Below are 16,991 nucleotides of genomic sequence, written 5' to 3'. Positions count from 1 at the left end.
GCTCATAGTTGGAAATAATCCAAGCAATTTCATTGACAAAAGTTGCAAGAACGTCCAACGATAGAAAAGCAAAAGAAGAGACGAAGAGAAAAACTCTTCGTTCGGTTCTTTGCTTCCTCCTAAACTACTAGTCTTTTGGGACAGAAACAAAGTCTCAAAAATCACGAAAGCCAATAGTCCCTCATCCGTACGTTTCTTCTCTTTTGCTAAACTAGTACTACTCTCCTACTAATTCTCTCCCTCGGAGAAAAGAAAAGATTAAAGGAACGATAATGCCTCCTGCTATTATGTTTCCTACTCCTACTAAACTACTAATACTAAGCGAAATCAATATTGACAACAAGTCAATATCTCCTATTCCCTAAATAAGAAAATTTCTAATGGTTCTAATAGATAAATTGACTCATATCCTAGTAGGAGTAGAAGACTTCCATTCGATGGAACATTTGATTCTTGCAATTTCAATTTAAAGCTTGGAAATCACATGCCAAATGCCGAACCTCTGTGCATGCAGAATTCGATTTTGATGCGTCCACGCCGAATTATACAAAAATCCAGTTAAAAATCATTGGTCTGTTTGGATTGATCATTTTTTGAAAACAAGTTTTTCAACTACAATATTACAATAATACACAAACAAAAATAATCTCAAAAATACCAAAAAAAACTTCAAAATACCAAAAACACAAAAAAAAAAGCAACCTAAAAAATATAAAAAAAAGTTCAAAAACACCAAAAACATGAAAAAAACCTTAAAATGCCAAAATTGCAAAAAATAACCTTATCTACAGTAAAAATTTTTCAACTACATTGATACAATAAAATATTTCAAAAACACCGTGAAAAACAGCTAATCCAAACGGAGCTCACGTTTTTAACTCGTTTTCGCTCCAGATCCCTACAATCAATACAATTACTAAATATAAGTAGAATCTATCAATTCAACATTTGGCTAAAATCAAGGAAAAAATAATCATAAATTTAATGACAAAAATGCAACCTATCAGAATTTTTCATCTTTAAAAATTTTTGTTGCTACAATATTCAACGCATTTGGACAGATTTATCTCGTCATTCAACTGATTTTTCACTTGCGAAAATAATCCACGCTTTTGGATAGGTTGTTTTCGTTGTCCAATTTAATGTCAACTTGTTAACAATTCATTTTGTGCTATTCATAATCACAATTGAACTGACAGAATTCTTCTCCAATATCTGTCGTAACATCTTCAATCAATCTGACAATTATCTAACCAATCTTGTGGTCTGATCCTCACAAACCAGGCACTTCATAACTAACCTTGTGGTCTAACTTGATCAACTAATTTCTTCGCAGCAATTTTCATGCTCTAACTCTGACAACAGAAAACACCAACAATTAACCCTTGTAATTGGGTCAATGCTTCAATGTCTATAGGCACCTTAGGATCAATTTCTCGAATCTAGGACTCTGATACCAAATGTAGAACCCAAAAAATTCACAAAAACATTATAAAGGAGATATATTTTATAAAATCAATGTATATGATGCAAGTATGTGTGGGAGAAGAGGAATAAATATCAACAATAATATATTAATCACACACCATAACGAGGCTCTCAAACTAATTCCTAAATAATAAAACTACCATAACTTGAACCAAATAGAATTACTAATACCCTAACTTGATTAAAACACTACTAGATAATAATATGACAATTTCTAATTTTGAGTCTTGATTTAATATGCAAACAAAAAAAATGACAGGTGTCTAATCTAGGGCCGTCTGCACATATTGGAATATGTTGTCAATTTGTATGGTATTGCTGAATTAGTGTGCAGAGAAAAGATAGTTACTATAACACCAGCAAAACCAATTTGAAGTCATGGGCACTCTGCAAATTGAAACAAGTATATCTACGACCATAATATCATTTACAAGATACGTTCTTTGTATATTTTAACTTGTGTACTTAAATATGGCTTGACAAACCATTACATGGCATGAAAACGTGTGTACTATTGGTAGGAATATATGAAAACCTGTTCGACGGTAAGATATTTCAGCCAGTAATGATCGAAAATTATCACTGTCAGGTTCTCTTCCCTAATCCCGTGCTATAGGCTAAAGTCAAAGCCAAATTTGCCTTGACATTCTACACTTGAAATGCCAAACGTTGTTACATTAGCCTGGTGTACTTGTCCCGCGGCTTATAGTGCTCATGTATAACTAGTTAACTACTAACAGGATAGGCGTCGTTTTCTAGTTTTTAATCCTTTATCACATATTTGGTTTCAGTTGTTATCCTACTTTTTCCCCTTTTTTATATTTCTTGTTTCAATCTTTATCCCGCTTTTTTTTTTCCCGTCATGTTCAAATTTTCTTGCAACTCTATTTTGGTATGTTACTACACATGGAAAGAAAATAGAGAGTAAGATGGAGATTTAAATCAGAAATGGGATAGAGGATTTGGAGCACATTATCCTTGTTTCATTCGAGAGTAGTATAAATATGAGAAAACATAACACGACTCTCAGCAGGTACAAAACCATCAAAAGTGTCCTTCTTTTTTGCAGTTCTATAACAGAATTACTTCCATTATAATTAAGAAAGAATATCCTTAAGAAATATTTAATCTTTAAGCTTTTCTGCTATAAATTCATCCACAATGTCCGTGTGATCTGCTTGAGTCAAACAGATAGAGCACTGTACCAAAAATGGGAGCCGGAGGCACGCAAGAAGAAACCTCTCAAACGAGTCCCATACTCGAAGCCTCCGTTCACTATCCGTGATATCAAGAAAGCCATCCCACCTCACTGCTTTAAGAGATCGTTCCTTCGCTCATTCTTCTATCTTGTTCGTGACCTTATCTTGGTCTTTCTGTTCTACTACATTGCTACAACTTATTTCCATCTCCTTCCTTCTCCATACAACTACCTTGCCTGGCCTATTTATTGGATTCTTCAGGGCTGTATCTGCATTGGAGTTTGGATGATTGGCCACGAATGCGGTCACCATGCATTTAGCGACTACCAATGGGTGGATGACACTGTTGGTCTTGTCATCCACTCCGCGCTTATGGTCCCCTACTTCTCGTGGAAATACAGCCACCGCCGCCACCACTCAAATGTTCAATCACTTGAACATGATGAACTCTTTGTGCCGAAGACAGAATCCAAAATGGTGTGGTACTACAAGTACCAGAACAACCCTTTGGGTAGAGTCATCACTCTGGCCGTCACGCTTACACTGGGTTGGCCCCTGTGATACAAATATTGAGGCAAATAATAAGAGAAGCAAAGGAAAAATGTTTCTTTCTTTGTAAAACTCACACAACTTATAACATGAAATTACTCTATTTATAGAGTTTAAACCAACTCCACTAACTATCCCAATAACTCCACTCACTCCACTAGCAACTCCACTAACTCCACTAATCCCACTAGTTATTCCACTAACTCCACTAATTAGATAGCATAAACAAATATGATTAATTAACAACGGTAAATATTTCTAACAATCCCTCCCTTAAACTGAAAGTTTATCAAACATTCAGTTTAATATGATTTATTAACTGCACAGACTCCAAGCAGCTTCCTTAATTTCTGAAACGTGGATAACTTCAATGGCTTGGTCATTATATCAGCAATCTGATCTTCACTTTTGCAGTAGAGAAAATCAATTATTTCATCCCTTGTGAGCTCCCTTAGAAAATGAAACCTCATATCTATGTGTTTGGTTCTTCCATGTAGAACTGGATTTTTAGAGAGTTTGATGGCAGAACTATTGTCACAATAAATTGTAGTTGCTCCTTCTTGCTGAAAATGCAACTCTTCAAGAATATTTCTTAACCAAATTGCTTGACAGGCATAGGCAGTTGCAGCTACATACTCTGCTTCAGTTATTGATAACGTAACAATTGGTTGCTTTTTTGAACACTATAAAATAGCTGCTGAACCCATCATGAACACATATCCAGACGTACTCTTTCTATCATCAGAACCGCCTGCATAGTCACTGACAGTAAAACCAAACAAATCTGATTTTTCACCATTCTTGTGAAATAATCCATACTCAATGGTTCCCTGCAAGTATCGAAGAATCCTCTTGGCAGCTAGAAGATGTGTCTCCCTTGGACTTTCCATGTATCTACTAATAAGACTTACAGCATGCATAATATCAGGCCTAGTTGCTGTCAAATACATCAAACTTCCCACAATTTGCTTGTAAAGGGTGCTATCAACCCTCTTTCCTCCTGGTTCTTTGATGAATTTTAAACCCACTTCAACTGGCGTACTAACATAATTACAATTCGACATTTGAAATCTGTTCAGAATTTCTTGCACATATTTTCTTTGAGAGACAAAAATTCCATCAGCAGATTGCACCACTTCAAATTCAGCCATCATAGATTTCTTGAATTTCTCAAACATGGCACTATCATTCCCAGTAAAAATAAGATCATCAACATATAAGCAAACAATCAGCAATTTACCTCCATCTCCAATCTTTATGAAAAGTGTATGCTCATATGGACATTTTTTAAATCCCTCCTTAGAAAAATAAGCATCTATACGACTATACCAAGCACGTGGAGCTTGTTTTAACCCGTATAATGCTTTCTTGAGTTTGTATACCTTATGTTCACTTCCAACCTTCACATAACCAGGAGGTTGATCAATAAATACCTATTCCTGTAAATCACCATGTAAAAATGCTGATTTCACATCCAATTGGAAGATAGGCCATGAATTTTGTGCTGCCAATGCTATCATCATCCTAATCGTGTCATGCCTTGCGACTGGAGCAAAGACTTCTCCATAATCCACTCCAAACTCTTGCTTATAGCCTTTAGCTACCAGACGTGCCTTGTACTTGTCAACTTCTCCATTCTCCTTAAATTTCATCTTGTACACCCACTTGACACCTATAGATTTTTGTCCTTCTGGAAGATTGGTTAACTCCCAAGTGTTATTTCGTTCAATAGCTGCAATTTCTTCATCCATTGCCTTCTGCCACTTCAAATCTTGGATAGCTTCTTCAAAAACTGTAGGATCACAATTGGAAAACAGTGCAAAATATGTAAGTGGGTCTTCAGATTGATCAATTCCAGTTACCTCATAATCAATCATCCATGCAGGTCTTTTTCTAATACGTTGAGGCCGTCCTTCATCTTCTGCTACTATTTGGGAATTTGATACATTATCTAGACCATTTGGTGGAATTTGTTCTGTCAACTGCTGCCTATTTTCTTCGTCAACTCTATCAAAATCAGCAGGTATTTGTTGTTTAATAATATTGCTGCTCCATGGCCAAAAATCTTCCTCATCAAAAATTACATCTCGACTGATGATAATTTTCTTGGTGATAGGATTATACAGCTTATAGGCTTTGGATTGATCACTAACACCAAGAAAAATGCATTTCTCCCCCTTGTTATCTAGCTTTGTCCTCTTTTGCTCTGGAACATGAGCATAGGCAATGCATCCAAAAATTTTGAAGTGATCCACTGTTGGTTTTCGTCCGCTCCATGCTTCCTCAGGCGTCATATTTTTAATAGCAAGTGTGGGACTTCTGTTCAATATATGAACGCTCCAGTTGACAGCTTCAGGCCAAAAATTTTTTGGAACACCACTTTTTGTCAAAATGCTCCTCACCATATTCAATATTGTACGATTCTTCCTCTCTGCAACACCATTCTGCTATGGCATATAAGCTGCTGTAAGTTGCTTCTGAATTCCATGCTCCTCACAAAAATTTATAAATTCTTGTGAATTATACTCTCCACCACAATCACTGCGAAAAAATTTTATGGATTTGCCTGCTTCCTTTTCGACAAGAGTCATGAAATTTTTGAACGTTAAAAATGCTTCAGATTTTTCCTGCAAAAAATAGACCCAAGTTTTTTGACTGTAATCATCAGTAAACGTCATAAAATAACGTTTTCCACCATTAGATGACGGATTTATGGGTCCGCATAGATCAGAGTGAACCAGCTCCAAGACATTTTTTGCTCTCCACGATTTTCCTTTTGGAAAGCTATCTCGATGTTGTTTGCCAACAACACACTCTTCACAAACTTCTGAAGGAGTTGTGATTTGAGGTAAACTAGCTACCATATTTTTCTGTTGCAAAGTTTTCAGTCCACCAAAATTCAAATGTCCATAACGAAAATGCCATAACCATGCCACATCTTTCGATTTTGTAGAGAAACATGAATGAGTCAAGTTCTGCAAATAGAGTGGGAACATACGATTTGCCGTCATCTTAACTTGAGCAATTAACCCCAACTTTGCATCTCGAATCTGACATACACCATCTTTGATTGAAATCTCGTACCCTTTTTCGAGCAACTGGCCCACGCTAAGCAAATTTGTCTTTAAGTCTGGAACAAAAAGAATATCAGTAATAGTGTGGGTAGAAGAATTTCTTTAGCTTGGATAATTACCCTTCCTTTTCCCATAACAGAAATTGTAGAGTTATCACCAAACTTGACAGTGTTACGGAATGACTCGTCCAATTCAGAGAATGCCTTCTTATCTCCACACATGTGATTGCTGCAACTGATGTCTAAATACCACGTGTTTTGTTGAGTTTCTTCACTCATGTGGCACACCATCAAAAGAGACACTTCTTCTTCTTTTTCTGCAAAATTTGTCCTTTCTCCATTTTGTCTATTCAAATTAGTTCGACATTCGGACTCATAATGGCCATATCTATGACATTTGTAGCATTCAACATTGGACTTGTCTGCTGGCTTTGGCCTTTGATTTGTTAATGGATAGCCTCCTCGTCCTCTTCTTCTTCCTTGAAATTGATTTTCTTGGTGCTGGTATTGTTGTTGTTGGTTGCCACGATCATTATTTCCTCTGCCTCTGCCTCTGCCTCTGCCTCTGCCTCCTCTCCATGTTGAGTGACTTTCTCCTAAAGCCACCAGTGCTTGCTCCTCTTTCTCTTGCTGGTTAATTTTTTGCTCATGAACTAACAAAGAACTCTGCAACTCATCAATTGAAATTGCATCAATATCTTTCGATTCCTCTATACAGCATACAACAAAATTAAATTTTGTTGTCATTGATCGAAGAATCTTCTCGACAATGGTGGCGTCCTTCAAATTTTCTCCATGGATCCTCATCTTGTTAGCGATTGCCATCATTCTTGCGAAATAATCAGTGACTGATTCGCTTGATTTCATGCGTAAAGTCTCAAATTCGGTCCGAAGAGCTTGAAGCTGCACCCGCTTCGCCTTTGCATTTCCTTGATACTTTTTCTTCGTGGAGTCCCAAATTTGTTTGGAGGTATCTTTGCTAAGAATTGTCTCCAAAATGGCTCAATCAATAGCTTGAAAAAGATAATTTTTGGCTTTAAGATCTTTCAGTTTCAATGCTTCCAACTCCATTTTTTGCACCTCTGACAATATTTCTCCGGCTGTTGGCTCTGCTACTCCAGATTCGACAACCTGCCAATACTCCTTGGATCTCAAGAAGTTCTCCATTAGCATACTCCAATGATCATAGTGACTATCAAAGCGAGGAATTGCTGGCTGCACAAAATTATCGGTGGCCATCGTAATTTACAATTCTCACAACTCACTTTTGTTTTCACTCACTAACCTAGCTCTGATACCACTGATACAAATATTGAGGCAAATAATAAGAGAAGCAAAGGACAAATGTTTCTTTCTTTGTAAAACTCACACAACTTATAACATGAAATTACTCTATTTATAGAGTTTAAACCAACTCTACTAACTATCCCACTAACTCCACTAACTATCCCAATAACTCCACTCACTCCACTAGCAACTTCACTAACTCCACTAGATACTCCACTAATCCCACTAGTTATTCCACTAACTCCACTAATTAGGTAGCATAAACAAATATGATTAATTAACGATGGTAAATATTTCTAACACCCTGTACTTGGTGTTCAATGTTTCAGGCAGATCATATGATCGTTTCGTATGCCATTATGATCCTTATGGCCCAATCTACAATGATCACGAGAGGCTTCAAATCTACATTTCTGATGTTGGTGTCATTGCAACATCTTATCTGCTTTATGGCTTCGCATCGGCCAAAGGGCTACCCACGCTGGTTTGCATATATGGAGTACCATTTCTGATTGTGAATGGCTTTTGTGTTATGATCACATATCTACAGCACATTCACCCTTCATTGCCACACTATGATTCATCTGAGTGGGATTGGCTGAGGGGCGCGCTGGCAACCGTTGATAGAGATTATGGTATCTTGAACAAGGTTTTCCATAACATCACAGACACACATGTGGCTCATCATCTCTTTTCAGCAATGCCACATTATTATGCAGTAGAGGCAACTGAAGCAATGAAACCGATTCTGGGAGAGTATTACCAATTTGATGGCACTCCCGTCTACAAAGCGATGTGGAGGGAGGCAAAAGAGTGTCTTTATATTGAGCCAGATGAAGGCGGCAAGGGCGTTTTCTGGTACAAGAATAACTTTTAAGGAGAGTGTCTGATCTTGATCCCCTAATATTTGTATTTTTTTAGTGAAGCTGTATCTTTAGCGAATTTGTGGGGAAACAAGAAAGTAGTTTTCTTTTGTTTGGTGAAATGTAGGTCTATAAGTGTAAAAGTAAAGTTACCATGTGCTAGTAAATTCCTAGCCTATGTCTCTAGGAAGTCATAAAGGAAGTCATATGGTTTTTGTTCATCTGTAGAAAAAGAATGGAAAATCGCTAATTTAGTTCCTAAACTTTTTCACTAAGGCCGATTTGATCTTTCAAAGTTTTTGCATATGCAATTGGTCCTTAAAGTAACATGTTTATGCTAATAAAGGACCTAATAGGCAGCGCCACCCCAAACATCTTTTTTCTCATCCAGACTAGCGGCACTTTAGGGCATTTTCGGAACAAGATTGATAGGGTGTATTTTAGTGAGATAGTTTGCTAATATTGCATAATTTAGGGCATTTTCAGAACAAGATTGTTTGTGATTCATTAGCTTGTGTCGTTAAGGTGAGAGGTCAAACTCCCAAGGTTGCAAAGCAAGATAAGAAAAAGCTCCGCCGCCGTGCCTACAAACGTATGCAATACAACTGTCGCTTTGTCTCTACCATTGTTGGCTTTAGAGAGAAGAGAGGGCCAAACTCATCGTAAAATTTAACATGAGGACTAAGGTATGGTAGTTTTAGTAGCTGAAATTCTGTTTTGAGCTTGTTGCATTGTTATGTTGATCATGTCATAGATGTTAGGAATCTCAGTCGAGATACAGTCATGTTCTCTAGGCATAATCATGTTCTCTAGGCCAGAGAATTAATTAGAGTCATTGGACTGGATGCTACAATTTTCCGTTGGTGTCTATTTCCATTTGTCTTGTCCTCCGCTCAACGACAAGACTAATAAAATAGACCACTAGAAAGTTGTCCCAATTCTAATCTTAAATCTTGAACTGGTATTGGTGGCGGAAAAACAATGGAGAAGTATTTGTTTATCATCGTCATCTTCCTCTGCATCTCTGCAATTCTTTAATCTCTCTTTAATATAGTATCCCCCTATTCCTCCTCCTCCTCTAACAACACCAAAGAGAAGCTCCCTCCAAGACCCTCCACCATCCCAATCATCGGCAACATCTCATAGCTCGGCAAGTCCTTTTCAAAAAAGCCAAGTATGATCCCCTCATCACTTTCAGAATTGGGTCTCGCCATTTAATATTCGTTGGAAGTTCCTTGGCCCATAGAACCTTTGTCTAGAATGGCGCTGGCAGGGTTTTGATATACGTACAAGTTAAAAAATCCAAAATACACCCGTTTCACTGCAAGTATATAGGTCAACTAGTAGTTTAGGGTATATATCGGGTCGATTCCATGAGGAAGATTGAACAATTACCGGTACTACTAAAGCTTTTCTATTATTTAGACTATCAATGAATTATAACAAATAAAACCTACTGAATTTATACAAGAAAATAACAAATGGAAGCTCCTTAGGTTATGGTATCCCTAACTACTCATGCAAGTGCTATATTTGGATCATTGAAAACTACTAACTTGGCTGGCTATGGTGTAATTTCCTTATGCATATGAATCCTACTTTCGTAGTGAATCAATTACACTCATAACCAATCCATACCTATTCTCATGGTTATGAAATTAGCTACAAGTTCATTTTTTCAATGAAATTACATGAAATGAATCATTAAAACCACATAGGTGCACATCTACTCTCGTGAGTGTACTCCCTATGTTTAGCACTTCTTGAACCAGTGTTAATTCACAATTTTCATTGTAGAAACAACACCTTAGATAATCACAATTAATGGTACCAGATTAATCATGATTCAAAGAGCTAAAGTGCTAAATAACTTACTCAAATAATAGCTTCAAATAACCAAATAATGAACACTAACAATTATAAAAAGTTCAACCAAACCCAAGGCATAAACTTTAAAGACAATAAACACAAAATCCAGAACTTGCATATTAACCATACTTAAGGATCCAATACAAAAGATAAAGCGTTGGAGAAGAGATAACCCATGTCACTTGAGCTTCAACTCCTCCTTCTTCATCTCCATCTTCATCATAATCTAGCCAATATACAAGAGTGGATGAGCTATACTACTCTATACTAAACTAATCTAACACTCAGAAAATGGAAGAGCTCCATTTCTGCAGACTCCAAGCTTCTCCCGTATGTCTCTCCTCTAATCTTGCAATTGTTTTTGCTATATAAAGATAAAGGTGGTCAAGAAATGAGGTTTGCACCTCCCTTTTACAGCTGCAAAGTGGTTGTCACATGTCTAGCATTACATGTGACTTGTTGAAGGTGAAAACAACTTGTCCGCGTAGAGAGCAGCCTTTTCTAACCACAATCCGGCCAAATTCCGGCCAGATTGCTACAGTGACTTTTTGTGTAATTTCTGTTCAATTTCCGGCTCTGGTCCGATTTTGCTTCAACTTCAACTGAACTTTTCCTGATGATAGAAACTGATTTAACTCTTGACCAAAACATAAAAATTGTAGTTCTTTGAGTTAGCTTTCCAATGCATCAAGAATCACCTCATTTGGATTTGTGTAGGCTGAGAAATGACTGAAATACCCTTGACTGCTCAATGCTCTGTTTCAGCTTCGACCAATAGAAATTGGCTACTGTAATTTGGCTTTTTGACCTGAAAAACCTTAGAACTGGATTTCGATGTCTTCACCAAAGTTGTAGGTCTATCTCTTATCTTCAAATTGGTTTAAGAATCATCTCAATCCGATCACTGTAGCTCAAGTTATAGCCAAAATACAAAAATGTATCAAAGCTGTCAAAAATGCACAAAATGCAAGTAAAAAGTGATAAAAACCTCATTTAATCAATTAAGACATTTTTCCCCAATTATAGCCAAAATGATTTATTTTCTTCCAATAATATAACCAAAGTGATTAAAAATAACATAAAATATCATTCAATTATTACGTAAATTAGTCACTTATCAGGCGCCGTCTTCTGCAACCGCCCGAAAGGTTTTTGCATTGCCTAGATCTTCAATAGCAACCAGCATAACGTCAACTCTCTTACAGCCCAGTAGGCATTTTCTCCATTTAATGCTCTGTTTTTAAACTCGGACTGGACCACCGGTTCGACCGATAGAATAGGGAATCGCCTAACTGTCCGATCAGGTCAAAAATCGGGTTTGATCGGAAAAAATCAGAGAATCGGGTTTTTTTTTTTTGAAAAGTCAAAGTATTTTTAATATTATGTTTTGACTCCTGGGTTGTTAAAAATTATTAATATACCTCAAATATTTTATACTTTATAAATGTTGTCTTAAAGTTTGGTGTTATTTTTCAATTAAATCCATAATTTTAATTCTAAACTTGTTAATGTTCATTAAATAATATAAATTGCTACTTGATTGTTCTAATTTCTTTTTATTTTCTTGTTAAATATATTTGAAACATCAAATATATATATATATATATGAATATATCTTTATTAATATTAACATGTTCTTAGGTATTTTACATATAATATTTTAATTTTTAAATAATTTTTATTTATGACGTCATCCGCTTCAACCCCGATTGACCCCGATTGAACCCATTGACTCCTGACCCCTGAGCTCGATCAAGTCGATACCCGGTCCGAATTTGAAAACATAGATTTAAGGGTGCTGTTTTTCTGGTATCTCGTCAGTAAAAAGGCCCCAATATCTTCTTCCTAAAATGCCCCTAAATGGCCTCCCGTCTAGGCGAGAAAAAAGATGTTTTGGGTGGTGCCGCCTAACAGGTCTTTTATTGGCACAGACATTTTTCTTTAAGGACCAATTGCATATAAAAAAACTTTGAAGGATCAAATCAGTATTAGTGACAAAGTTAAGAGACTAAAATGACGATTTTCCCAAAAAAAATTAAAACTAGTCCATTTCACATACCAATAGTCTTTTAACTATATTGCGTATTCATTAATAGGTTCCATAAGTGAGATGCTTATTATTTCTATATTTTTGAGAATTGCTATATAAACATTGATCCACATGATCGTTAACAACTTAGTAAGGCTCACACACCGGGATGCAATTAAAAAATGCACTAAGGTTCACTACAGCTTAACGAAATGCATAAACCTCCTAATATAAGTGTTTTAATCTCCGAAACTGATTAAACATATAGAAGTGATACGTTATAATACTAGTTGATATCTAGCACACTGACAATGATACATTATAATACCTTTTAATAGTTCAACATTCAACATAAAACTGAAATTTTCAAACATATTTATACTTTGAGTGCACCAGAAGATGAATTCCAACCATTAACTAAATCTTGATCATAAACAGCGTAACTATGTCGCAGATTTTGGCCAATTACTAATTTCTGGTGATGACCATGGCAACAATTTTTCCACTTCAACAGTGACTGTAATTCTTAAATGGGAATAGAGTGTTTGAAAGAAAGAGAGAGATATAGCCTCTACAGAATGGAATCATTTTCAACTGGTAACTAATTTGCAATGTTCTAAAACTCAGCCTGGATCATCTGGTTGAACTGTCTGGCTTTTAAGTCAAAAAAAGCGTCGACATCATCTAACATTATCGGATGCAAGCTGTACAACTATTTTTTCACTCTTTCTAGTTAACCCTCGTGCTCTCTTTTTGGATTCAAAAATTCCTATATTTATGCAATATGAGTTTTGTGTCATCTCAATTTTTCAAATTTACAGTTTAATTTTAATTTGCTTAGAAATTCTAAAATATCTCTTGCTAGATTTCATAATTTTTATCCATTAAGTTATTGTTAAAATTAAACAATTTATATTGTATACTAGCTTTAATATGACTTTTCAATTTTTTTACTCATGAATTCACAAGTTCGATTATCTTCAAATTAGAGCAAAAAATCTCAACGCCCATTAAACTATTACCTACATAAACTTTTAACCATCAAATAATTTTCATCACAAATTAATCATTAAACTAAATAGCCCACACATTTGTGATCATTTCGTCGATTATTGGTCTTAATCTACAAAATAATCAAACCGTGTTTTAACAAAAATATCCATAGTGGACAGATATGCCCTAGCATTTGGACACATGTTCTAATTATTTTGTAGATTAAGAGCAATAATCAATGAAATGGCCACGAGTGTACTAATTATTTAGTTTAGCAGCTAATTTATGATGAAAAATTATTTTATGTTCAAAAGTCGATGCAAGCAATAGTTTGATGGTCGCTGAAGTTTTTGGCCCTTTAGATTATTACAAGGTCATACTCTTATCGGCAGGGGCGGATTTACATTGGGGGCACTGGGGCACGGGCCCCCATTGCCCCCCTTAAATTTCTATAATACCCATAAAAATTTGATATAATTTCGAATGTGCCTCTTGGGTTTTGTGTATTCATTGATTTTTATGCTTCCAAAGTTACCTTTGATTTTACCTATTACTACAGTTACCGTAGAAAGGGTTTTTTCAATTATGAATAAAGTAAAAAATTGGTTATAAAATAGAATAGAAGACACTTAGATGAATGATTGTTTAGTTACTTTTATTGAGAAAAATATGTTTTGTGAAGTTCAAAATGAAAAGGTTGTAAACCGTTATCAAAATATGAAAACTTGTCATGAGCAATTGTAAATGGTTTAGTTTGTTTTTTGAAATAAAATTGTTATTAATAATTTTGAGTTTATCTTTTTATGTTTTTCATGGAATATATGCATCATTTGTACTTGTTGGTGAATATTTTTTTTTAAAAAAAACTAGAAAAAAAGTAGGTAAAAAATTTTAAAGTTATTTTTGGCTCTACTGAAAATTTTTTCTAGCTCCGCCACTGCTTATCGGAGTTAGGATGAGTTGGGTGATATGAGGGAAGAAGTGTAAGTGAGAGATCTCGAATTTGACACCATCCACTTACACTTGAAAAAGAGAGAGAGGTAAAAAAGTTCATGCTTTTGTCGAAGTTAGTTTCTTTTCATTTCTTCCTTTATTTTTCATGTTTAATACAATGCAAGTTTCTTATTTTCTTTTGCATTTGTTGTAGTTGTTAAATAATTTTGTTTAACATATACTCGTGTCATTGTCCAAACTTCTAAATTATTTCTATTAATGATGAACCAAAGTGCTTAATACCACTACTGATCAACTAAGCATAGATTCACAGGATAAATATTGGTCTATCTGATAAGTGAATATTTAACGTACATTTTGTACGAATTTGGCATGAATTTTTGGTATGTTTTGAGAAGATTAAAGCCATATTTGAACTCTTTTGGTGATAATTGCTTAAATATTGTTTAAGGGTTAAGAAATTGATAAATGAGTGGATTAATGCGTTAATTTTGTGAAATTGTGAAGGTAATTGATGTATGAAATTCATGCACAAGTTGAAAGAAATGTCAGGGTCATCCAGAGGACAAAGTATACAAGAAATTGGGAGCAAAAATGTAGAAAAAGGGAAGAAGTGAAAAACTGGAAAATTGCTCAACACGGATCCGAGCTCGGATCCGTGTGTATAAGAGGGATCCGACCCCTCGTCTGTACTTCTGGCGGAGTGTATCCGAGGTCAGGACGATCCGACCTCGGATCCATCAAGGGAAGTCCTCGGATCCTATAATCCGAGCTCGGATCCATTTTCAGCCCTCGGATCCGAGGCTCGGATCTGTCTCTCTCTTCAGCAAGTGGCACAACCGTTTTTCTTTACCTTTCTCACAACTTTTCCAGCTATTTTGAGGGACAGAAATCGGTGGCACATGCTTCTGCAACAAAAGAGAAAACCAAATGAGTGTGGACAAAAGGAAACATCATATCGTTGACTTCTTTTTACAAAATCTGAGTGGAGGAAATTATGAAGTGAGAGGAATGGAATTTCTACCACCTTTTATGTAGAAACACAGGGGAGAAGCCTGGATGACCATAGGTAGCTAGTTTTTCATTTTGTAACATTTTTTCTCTAGATAGGAGTACTTGGAGAAGCATTTTTTTGGAGAGTTTCACTTATAATCATATTGTGCAAAAACATAGCAGGGATTGGAGAGCTTCACCTTCAATTGGCTAAACTTTCTTTTTTCTTTCTCATACTTGTACTTTATGATGTTTTGCATTAATAAACTTGTGAGTTTGATTGTTAAATCATTCATGAGTAGCTAAACTCCTTTATCTAGGGAGTAGATGAAACTTATGGCTAAATAATACTAATTGAATGTGATTTACACTTGTTATATCTTGTATTAACTTGTCTACTTGTGTAGCTGTTATACTTGTTATTGATTGATCACCAATAGCACGTTTATAGTGTTATTATTCAATGAGAATTGGTAATAACAATTGAAACACATGAGTAGATCTTGAGTTGTATGTTCATGAAAATAGAGATACACTTAGGTGGATTATTGAGCATTTCATGAAATAAAACGGAGTAGTAGTAGTATTTCACCATGAAAATAGGGAAATCTATATTGTTCTAGGCCATTTCATCATGAAAATGAGACTTGGTAATCTTGGAAATAAATCTCTGGTTAAGCAAGAATAATAGCAAGAAGTAAATCCATTCATTTGTGTAGTTTATGCCATAAGTGGAATCTACATCCCTAGAATCTTCCTTAAGTGAAATTTCTCTATTTGCATTCAGCATTTGTTAAACTAGATTTGTATATCAGATTTGTAGATTACAGCATTAGACTTTCTCTGCTCAAATTAATTGTAAGTCTAAATAATAGAGAGAACAAGGGCTTAGTAATTGTTTAAATTGCTCCCCGTGGGATCGACCCGATACACATTTTGTACTACAATTGCGACCTGTATACTTGCAGTCCAACGGGTGTAAAATCGGAATTAAACTTGCATTGATACAAAAAATCCCGTCAAGTTTTTGGCGCCGTTGCCGGGGAGCGGCAATATTAGGGCCTAATCATCTCTATTAATTTAGATATTTTTCATTGTTTTTTATTCAAGTTGTTGAATTAAAACTGAAAAATTTCTCTTGTTTTTGTTTGTAGTGTATGCACCGATCAAATCGAGAAGTTGCACATTTCGATCCTGAAATTGAAAGAACATTACACAGAAAAAGGAGGAGTACATCACATCAAGAGGAACAAGAGGTTTGGCAGCCAATAGAAGATATCCTGATAGAATTATAATTTGAAGAAGACATGGCAGAAAATGAAGCAAATAGGCGAGTTCTACGAGATTATGCTCTACCGGGAACACAAGGATCTCAAACCAGCATAGCAAGGCCTTCGGTAAATGCTAACAACTTTGAGATTAAACCATCACTTATCCAAATGGTTCAACAATCTCAATTTGGAGGTAATGCAGTAGAAGATCCTAATACACACTTAGCTACATTCTTGGAAATTTATGATACAATTAAAATGAATGGAGTTAGTGATGATGCTATAAGGCTAAGATTGTTCCCATTTTCATTGAGAGATAAGGCCAAACTTTGGCTACACTCTCATGCTCCTAATACTTTCACTGGATGGGATGAATTATCAAGAGCATTCTTAAATAAGTATTTTCCACCAGGTAAGACTGCT

At 35.6% G+C, this 16,991-nt stretch overlaps 1 protein-coding gene across 1 annotated transcript; it reads left to right on the top strand.

The window, feature by feature from the left end:
* Positions 1-2,492: 2,492 nt before the first annotated feature.
* On the top strand, positions 2,493-8,496 carry LOC113736791 (delta(12)-acyl-lipid-desaturase-like). Its single transcript, XM_072084017.1, has 3 exons — positions 2,493-2,521; positions 2,591-3,240; positions 7,899-8,496. Exons 1-3 carry the CDS (start codon positions 2,493-2,495, stop codon positions 8,471-8,473), a joined length of 1,254 nt encoding a protein of 417 aa, XP_071940118.1. The 3' UTR covers positions 8,474-8,496.
* The last annotated feature ends 8,495 nt before the right edge of the window (positions 8,497-16,991 follow it).

Source organism: Coffea arabica, chromosome 1c (genome assembly GCF_036785885.1).
Source record: "Coffea arabica cultivar ET-39 chromosome 1c, Coffea Arabica ET-39 HiFi, whole genome shotgun sequence".
NCBI classification, from domain to species: domain Eukaryota; kingdom Viridiplantae; phylum Streptophyta; class Magnoliopsida; order Gentianales; family Rubiaceae; genus Coffea; species Coffea arabica.
This window is presented reverse-complemented; position numbering and strand designations above follow the sequence as displayed.